The 25210-nt window shown below is 46.1% G+C and overlaps 1 protein-coding gene across 1 annotated transcript in view; it reads left to right on the top strand.

Annotated features, from left to right (window-relative positions):
• Positions 1–24734, top strand: part of LOC311123859 (protein phosphatase 3 catalytic subunit alpha-like) — a gene marked incomplete at both ends in the record, with an annotated part of 29144 nt that extends 4410 nt beyond the window's left edge. The window contains 3 exons of the mRNA XM_084198082.1: positions 9646–9846; positions 24063–24187; positions 24623–24734. Of these exons, the coding sequence (XP_084054208.1) occupies positions 9646–9846; positions 24063–24187; positions 24623–24734 (438 nt within the window). The remainder of the gene's footprint in view (positions 1–9645; positions 9847–24062; positions 24188–24622) is intronic.
• Positions 24735–25210: the final 476 nt, after the last annotated feature.

Below are 25210 nucleotides of genomic sequence, written 5' to 3'. Positions count from 1 at the left end.
TTGATAAAAGGCACTTCTGTAATGTGGGCTATTCTCCTATAAAGTGGTTTTTACCCAACTACTCGCCTTTTTTTCTCAAGCTCTAAATTCTCTCTAAAATCTGCCCTACTTTTCCTCTATTTCTCAGTCACAGTCTCTTTCACACACCCTCACACACACTCTCTTTTTCTCACTTGCACATACACACCCTCACACACCCTCTCCATTTCTCACTTGCGCATACACACACCTCACACACACTTTCCTTTTCTCACCTGCGCATACACACACCCTCACACACACTCTCCTTTTCTCACTTACACATACACACACCCTCACACACATTCTCCTTTTCCCACTTGCACATACACACACCCTCACACATCCTTGCATACTCTCACACCCTTATCTATCCTCACACCATAGTAGTTTGGTGGTGGGACAAGGACAGTACATTGGACAGAACCTTCCTTGCATTGGTGATAGAACAGTGTAGGCTAGTTCCCTGTAGGGCTAACTCTACCGTAGTGGAGCTGGAGCAGTGACCTGACCTGGTTAGCCTTTAGCTCAGTGGGCTACAGGCTGTCTCTGCCGGTGTGGAATACTCCCAATACCTCAGAGACACATGACTAGTAGGGGACAGTTAGACGGTGATGGATAGTAGGCAGAAAGAAACAGAGAAAAAAAAGAGAGAGACAAAAAGAGACAGAGAGAAAGAGAGAGAGAGAAAGAGAGAGCGGAAGGCCTACTTGTGAACTAGGCCATTATCTGTGTTAGTACTGGTGGGGCTCTCTGTAGATCCTGCAGAACAATACCTTTATGTGTGTGTTTCTGTGATGCTGCGACTTTATCTATACGTGTGTATTTATGTCTATGTATTTCTGTGTTTGTGTATGTGTGTGCATGCGTGCGTGTATGTGGGTTTCTGCCTCTCTGTGTGTGTGTGTGTGTGTGTGGGTATGTGTTTTTGCCTTTGTGCCTGTGTGTGTGTGAGTCCTCACGTGCAGCTCAGTGCTCTTGCTGTATCTCTCCAGGTCAGTCAGCCCCCTCTCCAGCGGTGCCCTAGGGGCCTTCATTATGTAAGAGGAACACCGCTGCAAAGCGCAGGCCGATAACTCAGCCATACCCGTGCTGAAATAAAGCCTGCTAGACCATCTATAACACAGACAGTACATTCACACACGCACATTGCACACACACACACACACTCCTCTTGCATGCAGAAGAGATGCAGAGAGAGGTGTGACTGAGACCCACTAATGATGGGAGCAGAACAGAGAGGAGGGGAGAGGAGAGGAGAGGAGAGGAGAGGAGAGGAGAGGAGAGGAGAGGAGAGGAGAGGAGAGGAGAGGAGAGGAGAAGAGAGGAGAAGAGAGGAGGGGAGAGAGGAGAAGAGAGGAGAGGAGAGGAGAGGAGAGGAGAGGAGAGGAGAGGAGAGGAGAGGAGAGGAGAGGAGAGGAGAGGAGAGGAGAGGAGAGGAGAGGAGAGGAGAGGAGAGGAGAGGAGAGGAGAGGAGAGGAGAGGAGAGGAGAGGATGAGAGAAGAGAGAAGAGAGAAGAGAGGAGAAGAGAGGAGAAGAGAAGTGATGAGAGGAGGGGAGGGGAGAGGAGAGGAGATCAGGGGAGGGGAGGGGAGGGGAGGGGAGTTGGAGAGGAGAGGAGAGGAGAGGAGAGGAGAGGAGAGGAGAGGAGAGGAGAGGAGAGGAGAGGAGAGGAGAGGAGAGGAGAGGAGAGGAGAGGAGAGGAGAGGAGAGGAGAGGAGAGGAGAGGAGAGGAGAGGAGGGAAGGGGAGATCAGGGGAGGGGAGGGGAGGGGAGGGGAGAGGAGAAGATGGGTGGAGGTAGACAGACAGGTAGATAGATAGCTAGTTATAGTCTCATGTGGCTCAGTTGGTAGAGCATGGCACTTGCAATGCCAGGGTTGTGGGTTCAGTTCCCACGGGAGACCAGTACAAAATTAAAATAAAAGAGTAGTAAATGTATACACTAACTACTGTAAGTCTCTCTGGATAAAAGTGTCTGCTAAATGACAAACATGTAGGTAGCAGGGATTTGTGAGCGGGAAGATTTGAATATACCGGACCCATATGCATTGGGTTTATTGCCCCTTAAGGCGTCCACCCACGGTGCTCAGAATGACAGAAGTCACATTTAGATTATGGTAATGAATCTTAATTGAACATGCAACTCATGTAATGAAGCAGCCAATAAAAAGTCATTTTCAAACATTTTCCAAAATATAATTCTCGGGAAAACACCATTCTTAACAGCACACCTGATAGCGGTTCCATATGTGACAGAGATGGAAATCTCTGTTAGAAACTTAGAAAGAGAGGGAATCTAAAGATGCAACATCTAGGATGGGTTGCTAATATGACTAGGATTGTGCCTTTGGCTTCTCGACAACAAAATAAAGTTGATATTTGTATTTGTATTTATTATGGATCCCCATTAGCTGCTGCCAAGGCAGCTGCTACTGTTCCTGGGGTCCAGCAAAATTAAGGCAGTTATACAATTAAAAAAACATTACAATACATTCACAACAGATTTCACAACATATTAAGTGTGTGCCCTCAGGGCCCTACTATGTTTGTGTTGCTTCACAGTCCCCGCTGTTCCATAAGGTGTATTTTTATCTTTTTTTAAATCTAATTTTACTGCTTGCATGAGTTACTTGATGTGGAATAGAGTTCCATGTAGTTATGGCTCTATGTAGTACTGTGCGCCTCCCATAGTGTGTTCTGGACTTGGGGACTGTGAAGAGACCTCTAGTGGCATGTCTTGTGGGGTATGCATGGGTTTCCGAGCTGTCTGCCAGTACTTCAAACAGAAAGCTTGGTGCATTCAACATGTCGATACCTCTCACAAATACAAGTAGTGATGAAGTCAATCTCTCCTCCACTTTGAGCCAGGAGAGATTGACATGCATGTTATTAATGTTAGCTCTCTGTGTACATCCAAGGGCCAGCCGTGCTGCCCTGTTCTGAGCCAATTGCAGTTTTCCTAAGTCCCTCTTTGTGGCACCTGACCACACGACTGAACAGTAGTCCAGGTGCGACAAAACTAGGGCCCGTAGGACCTGCCTTGTTGATAGTGCTGTTAAGAAGGCAGAGCAGCGCTTTATTATGGACAGACGTCTCCCCATCTTAACTACTGTTGTATCAATATGTTTTGACCATGACAGTTTACAATCCAGGGTTACTCCAAGCAGTTTAGTCATCTCAACTTGCTCAATTTCCACATTATTCATTACAAGATTTAGTTGAGTTTTAGGGTTTAGTGAATGATTTGTCCCAAATACAATGCTTTTAGTTTTTGAAATATTTAGGACTAACTTATTCCTTGCCACCAATTCTGAAACTAACTGTAGCTCTTTGTTAAGTGCTGCAGTCATTTCAGTCTCTGTAGTAGCTGACGTGTATAGTGTTGAGTCATCCGCATACATAGACACACTTGCTTTACTTAAAAGCCAATGGCATGTCGTTAATAAAGATTGAAAAAAGTAAGGGGCCTAGACAGCTGCCCTGGGGAATTCCTGATTCTACCTGGATTATGTTGGAGAGGCTTCCATTAAAGAACGCACTCTGTGTTCTGTTAGACAGGTAACTCTTTATCCACAATATAGCAGGGGGTGTAAACACATACGTTTTTCCAGCAGCAGACTATGATCGATAATGTCAAAAGCCGCACTGAAGTGTAACAAAACAGCCCCCACAATATTTTTATCACCAATTTCTCTCCGCCAATCATCAGTCATTTGTGTAAGTGCTGTGCTTGTTGAATGTCCTTCCCTATAAGCGTGCTGAAAGTCTGTTGTTTACTGTAAAATAGAATTGTATCTGGTCAAACACCATTTTTTCCAAACGTTTACTAAGGGTTGGTAACAGGCTGATTGGTCGGCTATTGGAGCCAGTAAAGGGGCTTTATTATTCTTAGGTAGCGGAATGACTTTTGCTTCCCTCCAGGCCTGAGGGCACACACTTTCTAGTAGGCTTAAGTTGAAGATATGGCAAAGAGGAGTGGCAATATCATCCGCTATTATCCATCCAAGTTGTCAGACCCTGGTGGCTTGTCATTGTTGACAGACCCCCCCCAAAATATTCACCTCTTCCTCATTCACTTTACGGAATTCAAAATTACAATGCTTGTCTTTCATAATTTGGTCAGATATACTTGGATGTGTAGTCAATCAATCAATCAATTTTATTTTATATAGCCCTTCTTACATCAGCTAATATCTCGAAGTGCTGTACAGAAACCCAGCCTAAAACCCCAAACAGCTAGTAATGCAGGTGTAGAAGCACGGTGGCTAGGAAAAACTCCCTAGAAAGGCGAAAACCTAGGAAGAAACCTAGAGAGGAACCAGGCTATGAGGGGTGGCCAGTCCTCTTCTGGCTGTGCCGGGTGGAGATTATAACAGAACCATGCCAAGATGTTCAAAAATGTTCATAAGTGACAAGCATGGTCAAATAATAATCAGGAATAAATCTCAGTTGGCTTTTCATAGCCGATCATTAAGAGTTGAAAACAGCAGGTCTGGGACAGGTAGGGGTTCCATAACCGCAGGCAGAACAGTTGAAACTGGAATAGCAGCAAGGCCAGGCGGACTGGGGACAGCAAGGAGTCACCACGGCCGGTAGTCCCGACGTATGGTCCTAGGGCTCAGGTCTCTCAGTTGGCTTTTCATAGCCGATCATTAAGAGTTGAAAACAGCAGGTCTGGGACAGGTAGGGGTTTCGTAGCCGCAGGCAGAACAGTTGAAACTGGAATAGCAGCAAGGCCAGGCGGACTGGGGACAGCAAGGTGTCATCATGCCCGGTAGTCCTGACGTATGGTCCTAGGGCTCAGGTTCTCAGAGAGAAAGAGAGAACGAGAGAATTAGAGAGAGCATACTTAAATTCACACAGGACACTGGATAAGACAGGAGAAGTACTCCAGGTATAACCAACTAACCCCAGCCCCCCGACACATAAACTACTGCAGCATAAATACTGGAGGCTGAGACAGGAGCGGTCCGGAGACACTGTGGCCCCATCCGAAGAAACCCCCGGACAGGGCCAAACAGGAAGGATATAACCCCACCCACTCCGCCAAAGCACAGCCCCCGCACCACTAGAGGGATATCCCCAACCACCAACTTACAATCCTGAGACAAGGCCGAGTATAGCCCACAGAGGTCTCCACCACAGCACAAACCAAGGGGGGGGGGGGCGCCAACCCAGACAGGAAGATCACGTCAGTAACTCAACCCACTCAAGTGACGCACCCCTCCCAGGGACGGCATGAAAGAGCACCAGCAAGCCAGTGACTCAGCCCCTGCAACAGGGTTAGAGGCAGAGAACCCCAGTGGAGAGGGGAACCGGCCTGGCAGAGACAGCAAGGGCTGTTCGTTGCTCCAGCCTTTCCGTTCACCTTCACACTCCTGGGCCAGACTACACTCAATCATATGACCTACTGAAGAGATAAGTCTTCAGTAAAGACTTAAAGGTTGAGACCGAGTCTGCGTCTCTCACATGGGTAGGCAGACTGTTCCATAAAAATGGAGATCTATAGGAGAAAGCCCTGCCTCCCGCTGTTTGCTTAGAAATTCTAGGGACAATTAGGAGGCCTGCGTCTTGTGACCGTAGCGTACGTATTGGTATGTACGGCAGGACCAACTCGGAAAGATAGGTAGGAGCAAGCCCATGTAACGCTTTATAGGTTAACAGTAAAACCTTGAAATCAGCCCTTGCCTTAACAGGAAGCCAGTGTAGGGAAGCTAGCACTGGAGTAATATGATCAAATTTCTTGGTTCTAGTCAGGATTCTAGCAGCCGTATTTAGCACTAACTGAAGTTTATTTAGTGCTTTATCCGGGTAGCCGGAAAATAGAGCATTGCAGTAGTCTAACCTAGAAGTAACAAATGCATGGATTAATTTTTCTGCATCATTTTTGGACATAAAATTTCTGATTTTTGCAATGTTACGTAGATGGAAAAAAGCTGTCCTTGAAACAGTCTTGATATGTTCGTCAAAAGAGAGATCAGGGTCAAGAGTAACGCCGAGGTCCTTCACAGTTTTATTTGAGACGACTTTACAACCATCAAGATGAATTGTCAGATTTAACAGAAGATCTCTTTGTTTCTTGGGACCTAGAACAAGCATCTCTGTTTTGTCCGAGTTTAAAAGTAAAAAGTTTTCAGCCATCCACTTCCTTATGTCTGAAACACAGGCTTCTAGCGAGGGCAATTTTGGGGCTTCACCATGTTTCATTGAAATGTACAGCTGTGTGTCATCCGCATAGCAGTGAAAGTTAACATTATGTTTTCGAATAACATCCCCAAGAGGTAAAATATATAGTGAAAACAATAGTGGTCCTAAAACGGAACCTTGAGGAACACCGAAATGTACAGTTGATTTGTCGGAGGACAGACCATTCACAGAGACAAACTGATATCTTTCCGACAGGTAGGATCTAAACCAGGCCAGAACTTGTCCGTGTAGACCAATTTGGGTTTCCAGTCTCTCCAAAAGAATGTGGTGATCGATGGTGTCAAAGGCAGCACTAAGGTCTAGTAGCACGAGGACAGATGCAGAGCCTCGGTCTGACGCCATTAAAAGGTCATTTACCACCTTCACAAGTGCAGTCTCAGTGCTATGATGGGGTCTAAAACCAGACTGAAGCATTTCGTATACATTGTTTGTCTTCAGAAAGGCAGTGAGTTGCTGCGCAACAGCTTTTTCTAAAATTTTTGAGAGGAATGGAAGATTCGATATAGGCCGATAGTTTTTTATATTTTCCGGGTCAAGGTTTGGCTTTTTCAAGAGAGGCTTTATCACTGCCACTTTTAGTGAGTTTGGTACACATCCGGTGGATAGAGAGCTGTTTATTATGTTCAACATAGGAGGGCCAAGCACAGGAAGCAGCTCCTTCAGCAGTTTAGTAGGAATAGGATCCAGTATGCAGCTTGAAGGTTTAGAGGCCATGATTATTTTCATCATTGTGTCAAGAGATATAGTACTAAAACACTTAAGTGTCTCTCCCGATCCCAGGCCCTCGCAGAGCTGTGCAGATCCAGGACAGCTAAGCCTTGGAGGAATACGCAGATTCAAAGAGGAGTCCGTAATTTGCTTTCTAATGGTCATGATCTTTTCCTCAAAGAAGTTCATGAATTTATCACTGCTGAAGTGAAAGCCATCCTCTCTTGGGGAATGCTGCTTTTTAGTTAGCTTTGCAACAGTATCAAAAAGAAATTTTGGATTGTTCTTATTTTCCTCGATTAAGTTGGAAAAGTAGGATGATCGAGCAGCAGTGAGGGCTCTTCGGTACTGCACGGTACTGTCTTTCCAAGCTAGTCGGAAGACTTCCAGTTTGGTGTGGCGCCATTTCCGTTCCAATTTCCTGGAAGCTTGCTTCAAAGCTCGGGTATTTTCTGTATACCAGGGAGCTAGTTTCTTATGACAAATGTTTTTCGTTTTTAGGGGTGCAACTGCATCTAGGGTATTGCGCAAGGTTAAATTGAGTTCCTCAGTTAAGTGGTTAACTGATTTTTGTCCTCTGACGTCCTTGGGTAGGCAGAAGGAGTCTGGAAGGGCATCAATGAATTTTTGTGTTGTTTGAGAATTTATAGCACGACTTTTGATGCTCCTTGGTTGGGGTCTGAGCAGATTATTTGTTGCGATTGCAAATGTAATAAAATGGTAGTGTCAGCAGTTGTTACTGGCATGTCATGCCTAAATTTGCTAATCTTGCCAATGAACAAAATAATTAAAGTAGTTGGCAATATCAGTTGGTTTTGTGATGAATGAGCCATCTGATTCAATTAATGATGGAGCTGAGTATGCCTTTTTGCCCAAAATGTCATTTAAGGTGCTCCAAAGCTATTTACTATAATTCTTTATGTCATTTATCTTGTTTCATAGTATAGTTTCTTCTTATTTTTATTCAGTTCAGTCACATGATTTCTCAATTTGCAGTACGTTTGCCAATCGGTTGTGCAGCCAGACTTATTTGCCATTTATTTTGCCTCATCCCTCTCAGCCATACCATTTTTCAATTCCTCATCAATCCATGGGGATTTAACAGTTTTTACAGTCATTTTCTTAATGGGTGCATGCTTAATAGTAACTGGGATAAGCAATTTCATAAATGTGTCAAGTGCAGCGTCTGGTTGCTCTTCATTACACACCACGGACCAACAAATATTCTTTACATAAACAACATAGGAATCACTACAAAACGTATTGTATGACCTCTTATACACTATATTAGGCCCAGCCTTTGGAACTTTGGTTTTCCTAGATATGGCTACTATATCATGATCACTACATACAATTAATTTGGATACTGCTTTAAAGCAAATTATCTTCAGCATTAGTAAAGATGTGATCAATACATGTTGATGATTTCATTCCTGTGCTGTTTGTAACTACCCTGGTAGGTTGACTGATAACCTGAACCAGGTTGCAGGCACTAGTTACAGTTTGATGCTTTCTCTTGAGTGGGCAGCCTGATGAAAGCCAGTGAATATTTAAATCACCCAGAAAATATACCTCTCTGTTGATATCACATACATTATCAAGCATTTCACACATGTTATCTAGATACTGACTGTTAGCACTTGGTGGTCTATAGCAGCTTCCCACCAGGATGGGCTTTAGGTGGGGCAGATGAACCTGTAGGCATATTACTTCAACAGTATTTAACATGAGATCCTCTTTAAGCTTTACAGGAATGTGGTTCTGAATATAAACGGCCACACCTCCACCTTTGGCATTTCTGTATTTTCTGTAGATCTTATAACCATGTTTTTCTACCACTGTATCATCAAAGGTATTATCTAAGTGAGTTTCAGAGATTGTCAGAATATGTCATCTGTTACTAGCAAATTATTGATTTCATGAACCTTGTTTCTATTTTTAGCACTTTTCTGGGATGCTTGATTGCACACTGTGGACTTCCTACTAGGCTACACTGCCTCAGTGCTAACAGTATCACTCTGTTTTATAGGCACATGATTACTGCATAACATAGCTGTGGGATCAGCAGAGGCATTCAGGGCAGTAAGAGGGACACAAATTAGGTTACTAACATTGTGTCTTCCAATGCCCCTGGGATAATGTACATTTGCTGGAGCATTATGACAACTCAGCGACACAATGGTAGGCATTAAATGAGCTGGGCTTGGGTCATTGATAAGTAATTGTCTCAACGCAGCTTTATAATGCTGTGAATGGTAGGTACGTTGGTAGGTAGGTAGGTAGGTAGGTAGGTAGATAGATAGATAGATAGATAGATAGATAGATAGATAGATAGATAGATAGATAGATAGATAGATAGATAGATAGATAGATAGATAGATAGATAGATAGATAGATAGATAGATAGATAGATAGATAGATAGATAGATAGATAGATAGATAGATAGATAGAGGTAGGTAACTATGTATCTATCCTGTAGCTCAGTTGGTAGAGCATGGCGCTTGCAACGGCAGGGTTGTGGGTTCGATTCCCACGGGGGGCCAGTATGAAAAATGTATTCGCTAACTGTAAGTCGCTCTGGATAAGAGCGTCTGCTAAATGACTAAAATAGATAGTAAGTAGCGGCTTACTGTATATGATGTAAATTAAAATAGTCTTTCAATTTCTCCACCTTTTTCCTCTATCCCCCCTTCCTCTCCTATCCCTAGCGGTCCCCTTCCCCCTGAGCCACAGACTCTCCATGAAGGAAGTGTTTGACTGTGAGGGGAAGCCTAGAGTAGACCTGCTCAAAGCCCACCTCACCAAGGAGGGCCGCCTGGAGGAGGTAGTGGCCCTACGCATCATCAATGAGGGAGCCGCCATCCTGCGCCAGGAGAGGACCATGCTGGATATAGAGGCCCCAGTCACAGGTGAGGAGGGAGAGGATGAGAGTGGGGAGGAAGGAGAGGACCAAGCTGGATATAGAGGCACCAGTCACAGGTGAGGAGGGAGTGGGGAGGAAGGAGAGGACCATGCTGGATATAGAGGCCCCAGTCACAGGTGAGGAGGGAGAGGAGGAGAGTGGGGAGGAAGGAGAGGACCAAGCTGGATATAGAGGCCCCAGTCACAGGTGAGGAGGGAGAGGAGGAGAGGAAGAGAGTGGGGAGGAAGGAGAGGACCTTGCTGGATATAGATGTCACAGTCGCTCTGGATAAGAGCGTCTGCTAAATGACGTAAATGTAAATGTAATGTAAAGGAGGGAGAGGAGGAGAGTGGGGAGGAAGGAGAGGACCTTGCTGGATATAGAGGCCCCAGTCACAGGTGAGGAGGGAGAGGAGGAGAGGAGGAGAGTGGGGAGGAAGGAGAGGACCTTGCTGGATATAGAGGTCCCAGTCACAGGTGAGGAGGGAGAGGAGGAGAGTGGGGAGGAAGGAGAGGACCATGCTGGATATAGAGGCCCCAGTCACAGGTGAGGAGGGAGAGGAGGAGAGTGGGGAGGAAGGAGAGGACCTTGCTGGATATAGAGGCCCCAGTCACAGGTGAGGAGGGAGAAGAGGAGAGGAGGAGAGTGGGGAGGAAGGAGAGGACCATGCTGGATATAGAGGCCCCAGTCACAGGTGAGGATGGAGAGGAGGAGAGTGTGGAGGAAGGAGAGGACCTTGCTGGATATAGAGGCCCCAGTCACAGGTGAGGAGGAGAGGAGGAGAGTGGGGAGGAAGGAGAGGACCTTGCTGGATATAGAGGTCCCAGTCACAGATGAGGAGGGAGAGGAGGAGAGTGGGGAGAGTGGGGAGGAAGGAGAGGACCTTGCTGGATATAGATGCCCCAGTCACAGGTGAGGAGGGAGAGGAGGAGAGGAGGAGAGTGGGGAGGAAGGAGAGGACCATGCTGGATATAGAGGCCCCAGTCACAGGTGAGGAGGAGAGTGGGGAGGAAGGAGAGGACCAAGCTGGATATAGAGGCCCCAGTCACAGGTGAGGAGGGAGAGGAGGAGAGGAGGAGAGTGGGGAGGAAGGAGAGGACCTTGCTGGATATAGAGGCCCCAGTCACAGGTGAGGAGGGAGAGGAGGAGAGGAGGAGAGTGGGGAGGAAGGAGAAGACCTTGCTGGATATAGAGGTCCCAGTCACAGGTGAGGAGGGAGAGGAGGAGAGTGGGGAGGAAGGAGAGGACCATGCTGGATATAGAGGCCCCAGTCACAGGTGAGGAGGGAGAGGAGGAGAGTGGGGAGGAAGGAGAGGACCTTGCTGGATATAGAGGCCCCAGTCACAGGTGAGGAGGGAGAAAAGGAGAGGAGGAGAGTGGGGAGGAAGGAGAGGACCATGCTGGATATAGAGGCCCCAGTCACAGGTGAGGATGGAGAGGAGGAGAGGAGGAGAGGAGGAGAGGAGGAGAGTGGAGAGGAAGGAGAGGACCTTGCTGGATATAGAGGCCCCAGTCACAGGTGAGGAGGGAGAGGAGGAGAGGAGGAGAGTGGGGAGGAAGGAGAGGACCTTGCTGGATATAGAGGCCCCAGTCACAAGTGAGGATGGTCAGGAGGAGAGGAGGAGAGTGGGGAGGAAGGAGAGGACCTTGCTGGATATAGAGGTCCCAGTCACAGGTGAGGAGGGAGAGGAGGAGAGTGGGGAGGAAGGAGAGGACCATGCTGGATATAGAGGCCCCAGTCACAGGTGAGGAGGGAGAGGAGGAGAGTGGGGAGGAAGGAGAGGACCTTGCTGGATATAGAGGACCCAGTCACAGGTGAGGAGGGAGAAGAGGAGAGGAGGAGAGTGGGGAGGAAGGAGAGGACCATGCTGGATATAGAGGCCCCAGTCACAGGTGAGGAAGGAGAGGAGGAGAGGAGGAGAGTGGGGAGGAAGGAGAGGACCATGCTGGATATAGAGGCCCCAGTCACAGGTGAGGAAGGAGAGGAGGAGAGGAGGAGAGTGGGGAGGAAGGAGAGGACCAAGCTGGATATAGAGGCACCAGTCACAGGTGAGGAGGGAGAGGAGGAGAGGAGGAGAGTGGGGAGGAAGGAGAGGACCATGCTGGATATAGAGGCCCCAGTCACAGGTGAGGAGGGAGAGGAGGACAGTGGGGAGGAAGGAGAAGACCAAGCTGGATATAGAGGCCCCAGTCACAGGTGAGGAGGGAGAGGAGGAGAGGAGGAGAGTGGGGAGGAAGGAGAGGACCATGCTGGATATAGAGGCCCCAGTCACAGGTGAGGAGGGAGAGGAGGACAGTGGGGAGGAAGGAGAAGACCAAGCTGGATATAGAGGCCCCAGTCACAGGTGAGGAGGGAGAGGAGGAGAGGAGGAGAGTGGGGAGGAAGGAGAGGACCTTGCTGGATATAGATGCCCCAGTCAAAGGTGAGGAGGGAGAGGAGGAGAGGAGGAGAGTGGGGAGGAAGGAGAGGACCTTGCTGGATATAGAGGCCCCAGTCACAGGTGAGGAGGGAGAGGAGGAGAGGAGGAGAGTGGGGAGGAAGGAGAGGACCTTGCTGGATATAGAGGTCCCAGTCACAGGTGAGGAGGGAGAGGAGGAGAGTGGGGAGGAAGGAGAGGACCATGCTGGATATAGAGACCCCAGTCACAGGTGAGGAGGGAGAGGAGGAGAGTGTGGAGGAAGGAGAGGACCTTGCTGGATAAAGAGGCCCAAGTCACAGGTGAGGAGGGAGAAGAGGAGAGGAGGAGAGTGGGGAGGAAGGAGAGGACCATGCTGGATATAGAGGCCCCAGTCACAGGTGAGAATGGAGAGGAGGAGAGGAGGAGAGGAGGAGAGTGGAGAGGAAGGAGAGGACCTTGCTGGATATAGTGGCCCCAGTCACAGGTGAGGAGGGAGAGGAGGAGAGGAGGAGAGTGGGGAGGAAGGAGAGGACCTTGCTGGATATAGAGGCCCCAGTCACAGGTGAGGATGGTGAGGAGGAGAGGAGGAGAGTGGGGAGGAAGGAGAGGACCTTGCTGGATATAGAGGTCCCAGTCACAGGTGAGGAGGGAGAGGAGTAGAGTGGGGAGGAAGGAGAGGACCATGCTGGATATAGAGGCCCCAGTCACAGGTGAGGAGGGAGAGGAGGAGAGTGGGGAGGAAGGAGAGGACCTTGCTGGATATAGAGGACCCAGTCACAAGTGAGGAGGGAGAAGAGGAGAGGAGGAGAGTGGGGAGGAAGGAGAGGACCATGCTGGATATAGAGGCCCCAGTCACAGGTGAGGAAGGAGAGGAGGAGAGGAGGAGAGTGGAGAGGAAGGAGAGGACCTTGCTGGATATAGAGGCCCCAGTCACAGGTGAGGAGGGAGAGGAGGAGAGGAGGAGAGTGGGGAGGAAGGAGAGGATCTTGCTGGATATAGAGGCCCCAGTCACAGGTGAGGAGGGAGAGGAGGAGACGAGGAGAGTGGGGAGGAAGGAGAGGACCTTGCTGGATATAGAGGCCCCAGTCACAGGTGAGGATGGTGAGGAGGAGAGGAGGAGAGTGGGGAGGAAGGAGAGGACCTTGCTGGATATAGAGGTCCCAGTCACAGGTGAGGAGGGAGAGGAGGAGAGTGGGGAGGAAGGAGAGGACCATGCTGGATATAGAGGCCCCAGTCACAGGTGAGGAGGGAGAGGAGGAGAGTGGGGAGGAAGGAGAGGACCAAGCTGGATATAGAGGCCCCAGTCACAGGTGAGGAGGGAGAAGAAGAGAGGAGGAGAGTGGAGAGGAAGGAGAGGACCTTGCTGGATATAGAGGCCCCAGTCACAGGTGAGGAGGGAGAGGAGGAGAGGAGGAGAGTGGGGAGGAAGGAGAGGATCTTGCTGGATATAGAGGCCCCAGTCACAGGTGAGGAGGGAGAGGAGGAGAGGAGGAGAGTGGGGAGGAAGGAGAGGACCTTGCTGGATATAGAGGCCCCAGTCACAGGTGAGGAGAGGTGAGGTATGGGAGAAGAGGTGAAAGGAGGTGGAGAGGTGAAGGGAGGGAGAGAAAGAGGGGGAGTGATGGACCATGAGAAGAGTAAAGGAGGGAGGGAGGGAGGTGGGTAAGGAGAGAAAGGAAGAGAGACACAAGCACCACACACCAAGGAAAGAGAGGGGGAGGTAGGGTTAAAGAGAGAGGTAGGGTTAAAGAGAGAGGTGGGGATAAAGAGAGATGGGGTTAAAGAGAGAGGTAGGGATAAAGAGAGAGGTAGGGTTAAAGAGAGAGGTAGGGTTAAAGAGAGGTAGGGATAAAGAGAGTGGTAGGGTTATAGAGAGAGGGAGGGTTAAAGAGAGAGGTAGGGTTAAAGAGAGAGGTAGGTTAAAGGGAGAGGTAGGGTTAAAGAGAGAGGTAGGGTTAAAGAGAGAGGTAGGGTTAAAGAGAGAGGGAGGTAGATAGGGTTAAAGAGAGAGGTAGGGATAAAGAGAGAGGTAGGGTTAAAGAGAGAGGTAGAGTTAAAGAGAGAGTTAAGGTTAAAGAGAGAGGTAGGGGTAAAGAGAGAGGTAGGGTTAAAGAGAGAGGTAGGGTTAAAGAAAGAGGGTGGGAGGTAGGGTTAAAGAGAGAGAAGGGGATACAGAGAGAGGTAGGGTTAAAGAGAGAGGTAGAGTTAAAGAGATAGGTAGGGTTAAAGAGAGAGGTAAAGTTAAAGAGAGAGGTAGGGTTAAAGAGAGAGGTAGGGTTCAAGAGAGAGGTAGGGTTAAAGAGAGAGGGAGGGTTAAAGAGAGAGGTAGGGTTCAAGAGAGAGGTAGGGTTAAAGAGAGAGAGAGGTAAGGTTAAATAGAGAGGTAGGTAGGGTTAAAGAGAGAGGTAGGGTTAAAGAGAAAGGGGGGTAGGGTTAAAGAGAGAGAGAGGTAAGGTTAAAGAGAGAGGTAGGTAGGGTTAAAGAGAGAGGTAGGGTTAAAGAGAGAGGTAGGTAGGGTTAAAGAGAGGGAGAGGTAAGGTTAAAGATAGAGGTAGGTAGGGTTAAAGAGAGAGGAAGGGTTGAAGAGAGAGGTAGGGATAAACAGAGAGGTAGGGTTAATGAGAGAGGGAGGGTTAAAGAGAGAGGTAGGGTTAAAGAGAGAGGGAGGGTTAAAGAGAGAGTTAGGGTTAAAGAGAGAGGTCGGTTAAAGAGAGGTAGGGTTAAAGAGAGAGGTAGGGATAAAGAGAGAGGTAGGATTAAAGAGAGGTAGGGTTAAAGAGAGAGGTAGGGTTAAAGAGAGAGGTAGGGTTAAAGAGAGAGGTAGGGTTAAAGAGAGAGGGAGGTAGATAGGGTTAAAGAGATAAGTAGGGATAAAGAGAGAGGTAGGGTTAAAGAGAGAGGTAGGGTTAAAAAGAGAGGTATAGTTAAAGAGAGAGTTAAGGTTAAAGAGAGAGGTAGGGATAAAGAGAGAGGTAGGGTTAAAGAGAGAGGTAGGGTTAAAGAAAGAGGGTGGGAGGTAGGGTTAAAGAGAGAGGAGGGGATACAGAGAGAGGTAGGGTTAAAGAGAGAGGTAGGGTTAAAGAGAGAGGTAGGGTTAAAGAGAGAGGTGGGGTTCAAGAGAGAGGTAGGGTTAAAGAGAGAGGGAGGTAGGGTTAAAGAGAGAGAGAGGTAAGGTTAAAGAGAGAGGTAGGTAGGGTTAAAGAGAGAGGTAGGGTTAAAGAGAAAGGGGGGTAGGGTTAAAGAGAGAGAGAGAGGTAAGGTTAAAGAGAGAGGTAGGGTTAAAGAGAGAGGTAGGGATAAAGAGAGAGGGAGGGTTAAAGAGAGAGGTAGGGTTAAAGAGAGAGGGAGGGTTAAAGAGAGAGGTAGGGTTAAAGAGAGAGGTAGAGTTAAAGAGAGAGGTAGGGTTAAAGAGAGAGGGAGGTAGGTAGGTTTAAAGAGAGAGGCAGGGATAAAGAGAGAGGTAGGGTTAAAGAGAGATGGAGGTAGATAGGGTTAAAGAGAGAGGTAGGGATAAAGAGAGAGGTAGGGTTAAAGAGAGAGGTAGGGTTAAAGAGAGAGGTAGTGTTAAAGAGAGAGTTAAGGTTAAAGAGAGAGGTAGGGATAAAGAGAGAGGTATGGTTAAAGAGAGAGGTAGGGTTAAAGAAAGAGGGTGGGAGGTAGGGTTAAAGAGAGAGGATGGGATACAGAGAGAGGTAGGGTTAAAGAGAGAGGTAGGGTTAAAGAGAGAGGTAGAGTTAAAGAGAGAGGTAGGGTTAAAGAGAGAGGTAGAGTTAAAGAGAGAGGTAGGGTTAAAGAGAGAGGTAGGGTTCAAGAGAGAGGTAGGGTTAAAGAGAGAGGGAGGTAGGGTAAAAGAAAGAGAGAGGTAAGGTTAAAGAGAGAGGTAGGTAGGGTTAAAGAGAGAGGTAGGGTTAAAGAGAAAGGGGGGTAGGGTTAAAGAGAGAGAGAGAGGTAAGGTTAAAGAGAGAGGTAGGTAGGGTTAAAGAGAGAGGTAGGGTTAAAGAGAGAGGTAGGTAGGGTTAAAGAGAGAGAGAGGTAAGGTTAAAGAGAGAGGTAGGTAGGGTTAAAGAGAGAGGTAGGGTTAAAGAGAGAGGTAGGGTTAAAGAGAGAGGGAGGGTTAAAGAGAGAGGTAGGGTTAAAGAGAGAGGGAGGGTTAAAGAGAGAGGTAGGGTTAAAGAGAGAGGTCGGTTAAAGAGAGAGGTAGGGTTAAAGAGAGAGGTAGGGATAAAGAGAGAGGTAGGATTAAAGAGAGAGGTAGGGTTAAAGAGAGAGGTAGAGTTAAAATGAGAGGTATGGTTAAAGAGAGAGGGAGGTAGATAGGGTTAAAGAGAGAGGTAGGGATAAAGAGAGAGGTAGGGTTAAAGAGAGAGGTAGAGTTAAAGAGAGAGGTAGAGTTAAAGAGAGAGGTAGGGTTTAAGAGAGAGGGAGGGAGGTAGGTTTAAAGAGATAGGTAGGGATAAAGAGAGAGAGGTAGGGTTAAAGAGAGAGGTAGAGTTAAAGAGAGAGTTAAGGTTAAAGAGAGAGGTAGGGATAAAGAGAGAGGTAGGGTTAAAGAGAGAGGTAGGGTTAAAGAGAGAGGGAGGTAGGTAGGGTTAAAGAGAGAGGAAGGGATACAGAGAGAGGTAGGGTCAAAGAGAGAGGTAGAGTTAAAGAGAGTGGTAGGGTTAAAGAGAGAGGTAGAGTTAAAGAGAGAGGTAGGGTTAAAGAGAGAGGTAGGGTTCAAGAGAGAGGTAGGGTTCATGAGAGAGGGAGGTAGGTCAAAGAGAGAGAGGGGTAAGGTTAAAGAGAGAGGTAGGTAGGGTTAAAGAGAGAGGTAGGGTTAAAGAGAGAGGGAGGTAGGGTTAAAGAGAGAGAGAGGTAAGGTTAAAGAGAGAGGTAGGTAGGGTTAAAGGGAGAGGTAGGGTTAAAGAGAGAGGTAGGGATAAAGAGAGTGGTAGGGTTAAAGAGAGAGGTAGGGTTAAAGAGAGAGGGAGGGTTAAAGTGAGAGGTAGGGTTAAAGAGAGAGGTCGGTTAAAGAGAGAGGTAGGGTTAAAGAGAGAGCTAGGGATAAAGAGAGAGTTAGTGTTAAAGAGAGAGGTAGAGTTAAAGAGAGAGGTAAGGTTAAAGAGAGAGGTAGGGATAAATCGAGAGGCAGGGTTAAAGAGAGAGGTAGGGTTAAAGAGAGAGGGAGGTAGGTAGGTTTAAAGAGAGAGGTAGGGATAAAGAGAGAGGTAGGGTTAAAGAGAGAGGTAGAGGTAAAGAGAGAGGTAGAGTTAAAGAGAGAGGTATGGTTAAAGAGAGAGGGAGGTAGATAGGGTTAAAGAGAGAGGTAGGGATAAAGAGAGAGGTAGGGTTAAAGAGAGAGGTAGGGTTAAAGAGAGAGGTAGAGTTAAAGAGAGAGGTAAGGTTAAAGAGAAAGGTAGGGATAAATCGAGAGGTAGAGTTAAAGAGAGAGGTAGGGTTAAAGAGAGAGGGAGGTAGGTAGGTTTAAAGAGAGAAGTAGGGATAAAGAGAGAGCTAGGGTTAAAGAGAGAGGTAGAGTTAAAGAGAGAGGTAGGGTTAAAGAGAGAGGGAGGTAGATAGGGTTAAAGAGAGAGGTAGAGTTAAAGAGAGAGGTAGGGATAAAGAGGGAGGTAGGGTTAAAGAGAGAGGTAGAGTTAAAGAGGGAGGTAGGGTTAAAGAGAGAGGTAGGGTTAAAGAGAGAGGTAGGGATAAAGAGAGAGGTAGGGTTAAAGAGAGAGGTAGGGTTAAAGAGAGAGGTAGGGTTAAAGAGAGAGGTAGAGTTAAAGAGAGTGGTAGGGTTAAAGAGAGAGGTAGAGTTAAAGAGAGAGGTAGGGTTAAAGAGAGAGGTAGGGTTCAAGAGAGAGGTAGGGTTCAAGAGAGAGGGAGGTAGGTCAAAGAGAGAGAGAGGTAAGGTTAAAGAGAGAGGTAGGTAGGGTTAAAGAGAGAGGTAGGTTTAAAGAGAAAGGGAGGTAGGGTTAAAGAGAGAGAGAGGCAAGGTTAAAGAGAGAGGTAGGTAGGGTTAAAGAGAGAGGTAGGGTTAAAGAGAGAGGTAGGGATAAAGAGAGTGGTAGGGTTAAAGAGAGAGGTAGGGTTAAAGAGAGAGGTAGGGTTAAAGAGAGAGGTAGGGATAAATCGAGAGGTAGGGTTAAAGAGAGAGGTAGGGTTAAAGAGAGAGGGAGGTAGGTAGGTTTAAAGAGAGAAGTAGGGATAAAGATAGAGGTAGGGTTAAAGAGAGAGGTAGAGTTAAAGAGAGAGGTAGTGTTAAAGAGAGAGGGAGGTAGATAGGGTTAAAGAGAAAGGTAGAGTTAAAGAGAGAGGTAGGGATAAAGAGAGAGGTAGGGTTAAAGAGAGAGGTAGAGTTAAAGAGGGAGGTAGGGTTAAAGAGAGAGGTAGAGTTAAAGAGAGAGGTGGGGTTAAAGAGAGAGGTAGGGATAAAGAGAGAGTTAGGGTTAAAGAGAGAGATAGGGTTAAAGAGAGAGGTAGAGTTAAAGAGAGAGGTAAGGTTAAAGAGAGAGGGAGAGTTAAAGAGAGAGGTAGAGTTAAAGAGAGAGGTAGGGTTAAACAGAGAGGTAGGGTTAAAGAGAGAGAGGGGTAGGTAGGGTTAAAGAGAGAGGTAGGGATAAAGAGAGAGGTAGGGTTAAAGAGAGAGGTAGGGTTAAAGAGAGAGGTAGAGTTAAAGAGAGAGGTAGGGTTAAAGAGAGAGGTAGGGATAAATTGAGAGGTAGGGTTAAAGAGAGAGGGAGGTAGGTAGGGTTAAAGAGAGGGGTAGGGATAAAGAGAGCGGTAGGGTTTAAAGAGAGAGGTAGGGTTAAAGAGAGAGGTAGAGTTAAAGAGAGAGGGAGGGTTAAAGAGAGAGGGAGGTAGATAGGGTTAAAGAGAGAGGTAGAGTTAAAGAGAGAGGTAGGAATAAAGAGAGAGGTAGGGTTAAAGAGAGAGGTAGAGTTAAAGTGAGAGGTAGGGTTAAAGAGAGAGATATAGTTAAAGAGAGAGGTAGGGTTAAAGAGAGAGGTAGGGTTAAAGAGAGATGGAGAGTTAAAGAGAGAGGTAGGGTTAAAGAGAGAGGTAGGGTTAAACAGAGAGGTATGGTTAAAGAGAGAGGGAGGTAGGTAGGGTTAAAGAGAGAGGTAGGGATAAAGAGAGAGGTAGGGTTAAATAGAGAGGTAGAGTTAAAGAGAGAGGTAAGGTTAAAGAGAGATGGAGAGTTAAAGAGAGAGGTAGGGTTAAAGAGAGAGGTAGGGTTAAACAGAGAGGTAGGGTTAAAGAGAGAGGGAAGTAGGTAGGGTTAAAGAGAGAGGTAGGGATAAAGAGAGAGGTAGGGTTAAAGAGAGACGTAGACTTAAAGAGAGAGGTAAGGTTAAAGAGAGAGTAGGGTTAAAGAGAGAGGTAGGGTTAAACAGAGAGGTAGGGTTAAAGAGAGAGGGAGGTAGGTAGGGTTAAAGAGAGAGGTAGGGATAAAGAGAGAGGTAGGGTTAAAGAGAGAGGTAGGGTTAAAGAGAGAGGTAGAGTTAAAGAGAGAGGTAGGGTTAAATTGAGAGGTAGGGTTAAAGAGAGAGGTAGGGTTAAAGAGAGAGGGAGGTAGGTCAAAGAGAGAGAGATGTAAGGTTAAAGAGAGAGGTAGGTAGGGTTAAAGAGAGAGGTAGGGTTAAAGAGAGAGGGAGGTAGGGTTAAAGAGAGATAGAGGTAAGGTTAAAGAGAGAGGTAGGTAGGGTTAAAGAGAGAGGTAGCGATAAAGAGAGTGGTAGGGTTAAAGAGAGAGGTAGGGTTAAAGAGAGAGGGAGGGTTAAAGTGACAGGTAGGGTTAAAGAGAGAGGTCAGTTAAAGAGAGAGGTAGGGTTAAAGAGAGAGGTAGGGATAAAGAGAGAGGTAGAGTTAAAGAGAGAGGTAAGGTTAAAGAGAGAGGTAGGGATAAATCGAGAGGTAGGGTTAAAGAGAGAGGTAGGGTTAAAGAGAGAGGGAGGTAGGTAGGTTTAAAGAGAGAAGTAGGGATAAAGAGAGAGGTAGGGTTAAAGAGAGGTAGAGTTAAAGAGAGAGGGAGGGTTAAAGAGAGAGGGAGGTAGATAGGGTTAAAGAGAGAGGTAGAGTTAAAGAGAGAGGTAGGGATAAAGAGGGAGGTAGGGTTAAAGAGAGAGGTAGAGTTAAAGAGGGAGGTAGGGTTAAAGAGAGAGGTAGAGTTAAAGAGAGAGGTGGGGTTAAAGAGAGAGGTAGGGATAAAGAGAGAGTTAGGGTTAAAGAGAGAGATAGGGTTAAAGAGAGAGGTAGAGTTAAAGAGAGAGGTAAGGTTAAAGAGAGAGGGAGAGTTAAAGAGAGAGTTAGGGTTAAAGAGAGAGGTAGGGTTAAACAGAGAGGTAGGGTTAAAGAGAGAGAGGGGTAGGTAGGGTTAAAGAGAGAGGTAGGGATAAAGAGAGAGGTAGGGTTAAAGAGAGAGGTAGGGTTAAAGAGAGAGGTAGAGTTAAAGAGAGAGGTAGGGTTAAAGAGAGAGGTAGGGATAAATTGAGAGGTAGGGTTAAAGAGAGAGGGAGGTAGGTAGGGTTAAAGAGAGGGGTAGGGATAAAGAGAGAGGTATGGTTTAAAGAGAGAGGTAGGGTTAAAGAGAGAGGTAGAGTTAAAGAGAGAGGGAGGGTTAAAGAGAGAGGGAGGTAGATAGTGTTAAAGAGAGAGGTAGAGTTAAAGAGAGAGGTAGGGATAAAGAGAGAGGTAGGGTTAAAGAGAGAGGTAGAGTTAAAGTGAGAGGTAGGGTTAAAGAGAGAGATATAGTTAAAGAGAGAGGTAGGGTTAAAGAGAGAGGTAGGGTTAAAGAGAGATGGAGAGTTAAAGAGAGAGGTAGGGTTAAAGAGAGAGGTAGGGTTAAACAGAGAGGTATGGTTAAAGAGAGAGGGAGGTAGGTAGGGTTAAAGAGAGAGGTAGGGATAAAGAGAGAGGTAGGGTTAAATAGAGAGGTAGAGTTAAAGAGAGAGGTAAGGTTAAAGAGAGATGGAGAGTTAAAGAGAGAGGTAGGGTTAAAGAGAGAGGTAGGGTTAAACAGAGAGGTAGGGTTAAAGAGAGAGGGAAGTAGGTAGGGTTAAAGAGAGAGGTAGGGATAAAGAGAGAGGTAGGGTTAAAGAGAGACGTAGACTTAAAGAGAGAGGTAAGGTTAAAGAGAGAGTAGGGTTAAAGAGAGAGGTAGGGTTAAACAGAGAGGTAGGGTTAAAGAGAGAGGGAGGTAGGTAGGGTTAAAGAGAGAGGTAGGGATAAAGAGAGAGGTAGGGTTAAAGAGAGAGGTAGGGTTAAAGAGAGAGGTAGAGTTAAAGAGAGAGGTAGGGTTAAATTGAGAGGTAGGGTTAAAGAGAGAGGTAGGGTTAAAGAGAGAGGGAGGTAGGTAGGGTTAAAGAGAGGGGTAGGGATAAAGAGAGAGGTAGGGTTTAAAGAGAGAGGTAGGGTTAAAGAGAGAGGTAGAGTTAAAGAGAGAGGGAGGGTTAAAGAGAGAGGGAGGTAGATAGGGTTAAAGAGAGAGGTATAGTTAAAGAGAGAGGTAGGGATAAAGAGAGAGGTAGGGTTAAAGAGAGAGGTAGAGTTAAAGTGAGAGGTAGGGTTAAAGAGAGAGATAGAGTTAAAGAGAGAGGTAGGGTTAAAAAGAGAGGTAAGGTTAAAGAGAGATGGAGAGTTAAAGAGAGAGGAAGGGTTAAAGAGAGAGGTAGGGTTAAACAGAGAGGTAGGGTTAAAGAGAGAGGGAAGTAGGTAGGGTTAAAGAGAGAGGTAGGGATAAAGAGAGAGGTAGGGTTAAAGAGAGACGTAGAGTTAAAGAGAGAGGTAGAGTTAAAGAGAGAGGGAGGTAGATAGGGTTAAAGAGAGAGGTAGAGTTAAAGAGAGAGGTAGGGATAAAGAGAGAGGTAGGGTTAAAGAGAGAGTAGGGATACATCGACAGGTAGAGTTAAAGAGAGAGGTAGGGTTAAAGAGAGAGAGAGGTAGGTAGGGTTAAAGAGAGGGTTAGGGATAAAGAGAGAGGTAGGGTTAAAGAGAGAGGTAGGGTTAAAGAGAGAGGTAGAGTTAAAGAGAGAGGGAGGTAGATAGGGTTAAAGAGAGAGGTAGAGTTAAAGAGAGAGGTAGGGATAAAGAGAGAGGTAGGGTTAAAGAGAGAGGTAAGGTTAAAGAGAGAGGTAGGGTTAAAGAGAGAGTTAGAGTTAAAGAGAGAGGTAGGGTTAAAGAGAGAGGTAGGGATAAAGAGAGAGGTAGGGTTAAGGAGAGAGGTAGTGTTAAAGAGAGAGGTAGAGTTAAAGAGAGAGGTATGGTTAAAGAGAGAGGTAGGGCTAAAGAGAGAGGTAGGTAGGTTTAAAGATAGGTAGGGTTAAAGAGAGAGGTAGGTACGTTTAAAGAGAGGTATGGTTCAAGAGAGAGGTAGGGTTAAAGAGAGAGGGAGGTAGGTTTAAAGAGAGAGGGAGGTAGGGTTAAAGAGAGAGAGAGAGAGGTAGGGTTAAAGACAGAGAGAGGTAGGGTTAAAGAGAGAGGGAGGTAGGGTTAATGAGAGAGGGAGGTAGGGTTAAAGAGAGAGAGAGGTTGGGTTAAAGAGAGAGGGAGGTAGGGTTAAAGAGAGATTACAATTCAAATGCATTTACATCTGTCATAATGAGTAATTCATTGGCCATATTGTCTTTGGCTTAATCATAACTGTTGTGCTGAATGTCAATTAATTGATGGAATCAATCGCCTTTAGATTTTCCTCAATAATAGCAGTGCTTTGTCAATATCTACAAAACAATCTCCCTGCCAATAATATGGTGAACTGAACTGAATTGAGAGAGTGATGGGAAGTGGGGAAGGGAGGTGCTGACAGAGGAACAGAACATGGTTTGGCAGATAAACAGAGAGAGTAATGATGAAAGCCGATAAAGAGAGAAGGGACTTGTGTAGCTGCCTGTAGCCTACATTAAAGACCAGCGAAAAGGCTGTGTTTTAGTTTTGACTTGTGTAGCTACTGGTAGCTTTGGTGTGTGTGTCTTTCTCCATGGAAATGGTAGCTGTAAGATAATTCCATGACAGCACACATCCCACACACACAGTGAGAGAAGAGAAGGTAGCTAACTACTCTGTGGTTTTCACAGTTACTGCTAGTCCCTAGAGAGAAGAGGTGGTAGGCAGGCTACAGGCAGGCTACAGGCAGGCTACAGGCAGGCTACAGGCAGGCTTCACACACACACACACAGCAGCCATTACGCTTCATCTCTCTAACGCTCTATGCTGTTTGTTCTGTAGGAACATATGACAGTAAGGAGAAAGTGTAGTGGTGGTAGTGCCACTGTCAGAGTAGGGCTTTTTTTATTTGACAATTTACATTATCATGGAATTTACTAGAAAAAATAAGAGAAAGGGTTGATGTTTACCTTTCTGCTTTGTTGTCACTTCCAGAGACTGGTTGTAAATATATGCAGGTTGTTATCAATTGTAAGACTAGATGAAACTAAAGTAATATATGCAGGTTGTCATCTATTGTAAGATGAAACTAAAGTAATATATGCAGGTTGTCATCTATTGTAAGATGAAACTAAAGTAATATATGCAGGTTTTCATCTATTGTAAGATTAAACTAAAGTAATATATGCAGGTTGTCATCTATTGTAAGATTAAACTAAAGTAATATATGCAGGTTGTCATCTATTGTAAGATTAAACTAAAGTAATATATGCAGGTTGTCATCTATTGTAAGATTAAACTAAAGTAATAGGAATGTGATTCTGTAGTACTGAGGTTGTGTGTTTAACATTGTTGTGTTTGAGGTTGTATGTTAGTCTAACCATAGAGACCCTTCTAATTACTAGAATGATTCTAATTCCTAATTCTATGAGTGTAACGTTGTTGTAACGCTGTGTTTCAGTGTGTGGAGACATCCACGGTCAGTTCTTTGACCTGATGAAGCTGTTTGAGGTGGGCGGTTCCCCCGCGACGACGCGCTACCTCTTCCTAGGGGACTACGTGGACCGGGGCTACTTCAGTATTGAAGTGAGGGCACACTACAGTACCTAGTACACACTATCTAGTACACACTATCTAGTGCACACTACCTAGTCCACACTATCTAGTGCACACTACGTAGTCCACACTATCTAGTGCACACTACCTAGTCCGCACTATCTAGTGCACACTACGTAGTCCACACTATCTAGTGCACACTACCTAGTCCACACTATCTAGTGCATACTACCTAGGGAAACAATACCCTGCATATTTCCTAGGGACACACTACATAGTGCACACTAGCTACTGCATACTTACCTAGAGGCACACTACTTTCTGCATACTAAGAAGTGTTTAACCAGGTAACTTTGAATCTAGGACTTTGAGCCTGACATCAAATGAGTAGCTAACTGGTCATTTTTTCCTCAGAGCTGTACTGTTACTGACGGATCTTTCTGTGTTCTCTCTCGCCTCTCTTAGTGTGTGTTGTATCTGTGGTCGTTGAAAATCCTCTACCCAAAGACGTTATTTCTTCTACGGGGAAACCATGAATGTAGACACCTGACAGAATATTTCACTTTCAAAACTGAATGTGAGTATTTGCCCACTGGGCACAGACGTCAATTCATCGTCTACACTCTTAGATTTTATTTTTCTAAAAGGGTTCTTTGGCTTTCCCCATAGGAGATACCTTTTTGGTTCCAGTTAGAACCCTTTTTGGTTTCAGGTAGAACCGTTTTGGATTTCATGTAGAACCCTCTGTGGAAAGGGTTCTTCATGAAACCCAAAAGGGTCCTACCTGGAGCCAAAAAGGGTTCTTCAAAGGGTTCTCCTATGGGGACAGCCAAAGAACCATGTTAGGTTCAAGATAGCACCTTTTTTTCTAAGAGTGTATTCCACGTTGGTTCAACATAATTTCCTTGAAATTAGGTAGAAACGTTGATTCAACCAGTGTGTGTCCAGTGGGTGTGTTCTCTCCCTCTTCCTGTATCCTCCCTTTCCTCCCCTCCCTTAATACTAGCTTTGTCACGATCGTCGGGAACAGATGAGGACCAAGGCGCAGCGTTG

Source organism: Coregonus lavaretus (genome assembly GCF_964263955.1).
Source record: "Coregonus lavaretus genome assembly, contig: HAP1_SCAFFOLD_2407, whole genome shotgun sequence".
In the NCBI taxonomy this organism is placed as follows: Eukaryota; Metazoa; Chordata; class Actinopteri; order Salmoniformes; family Salmonidae; genus Coregonus; species Coregonus lavaretus.
Note: the sequence above shows the minus strand (reverse complement) of the source record. Positions and strands in the feature narration are given on the sequence as shown.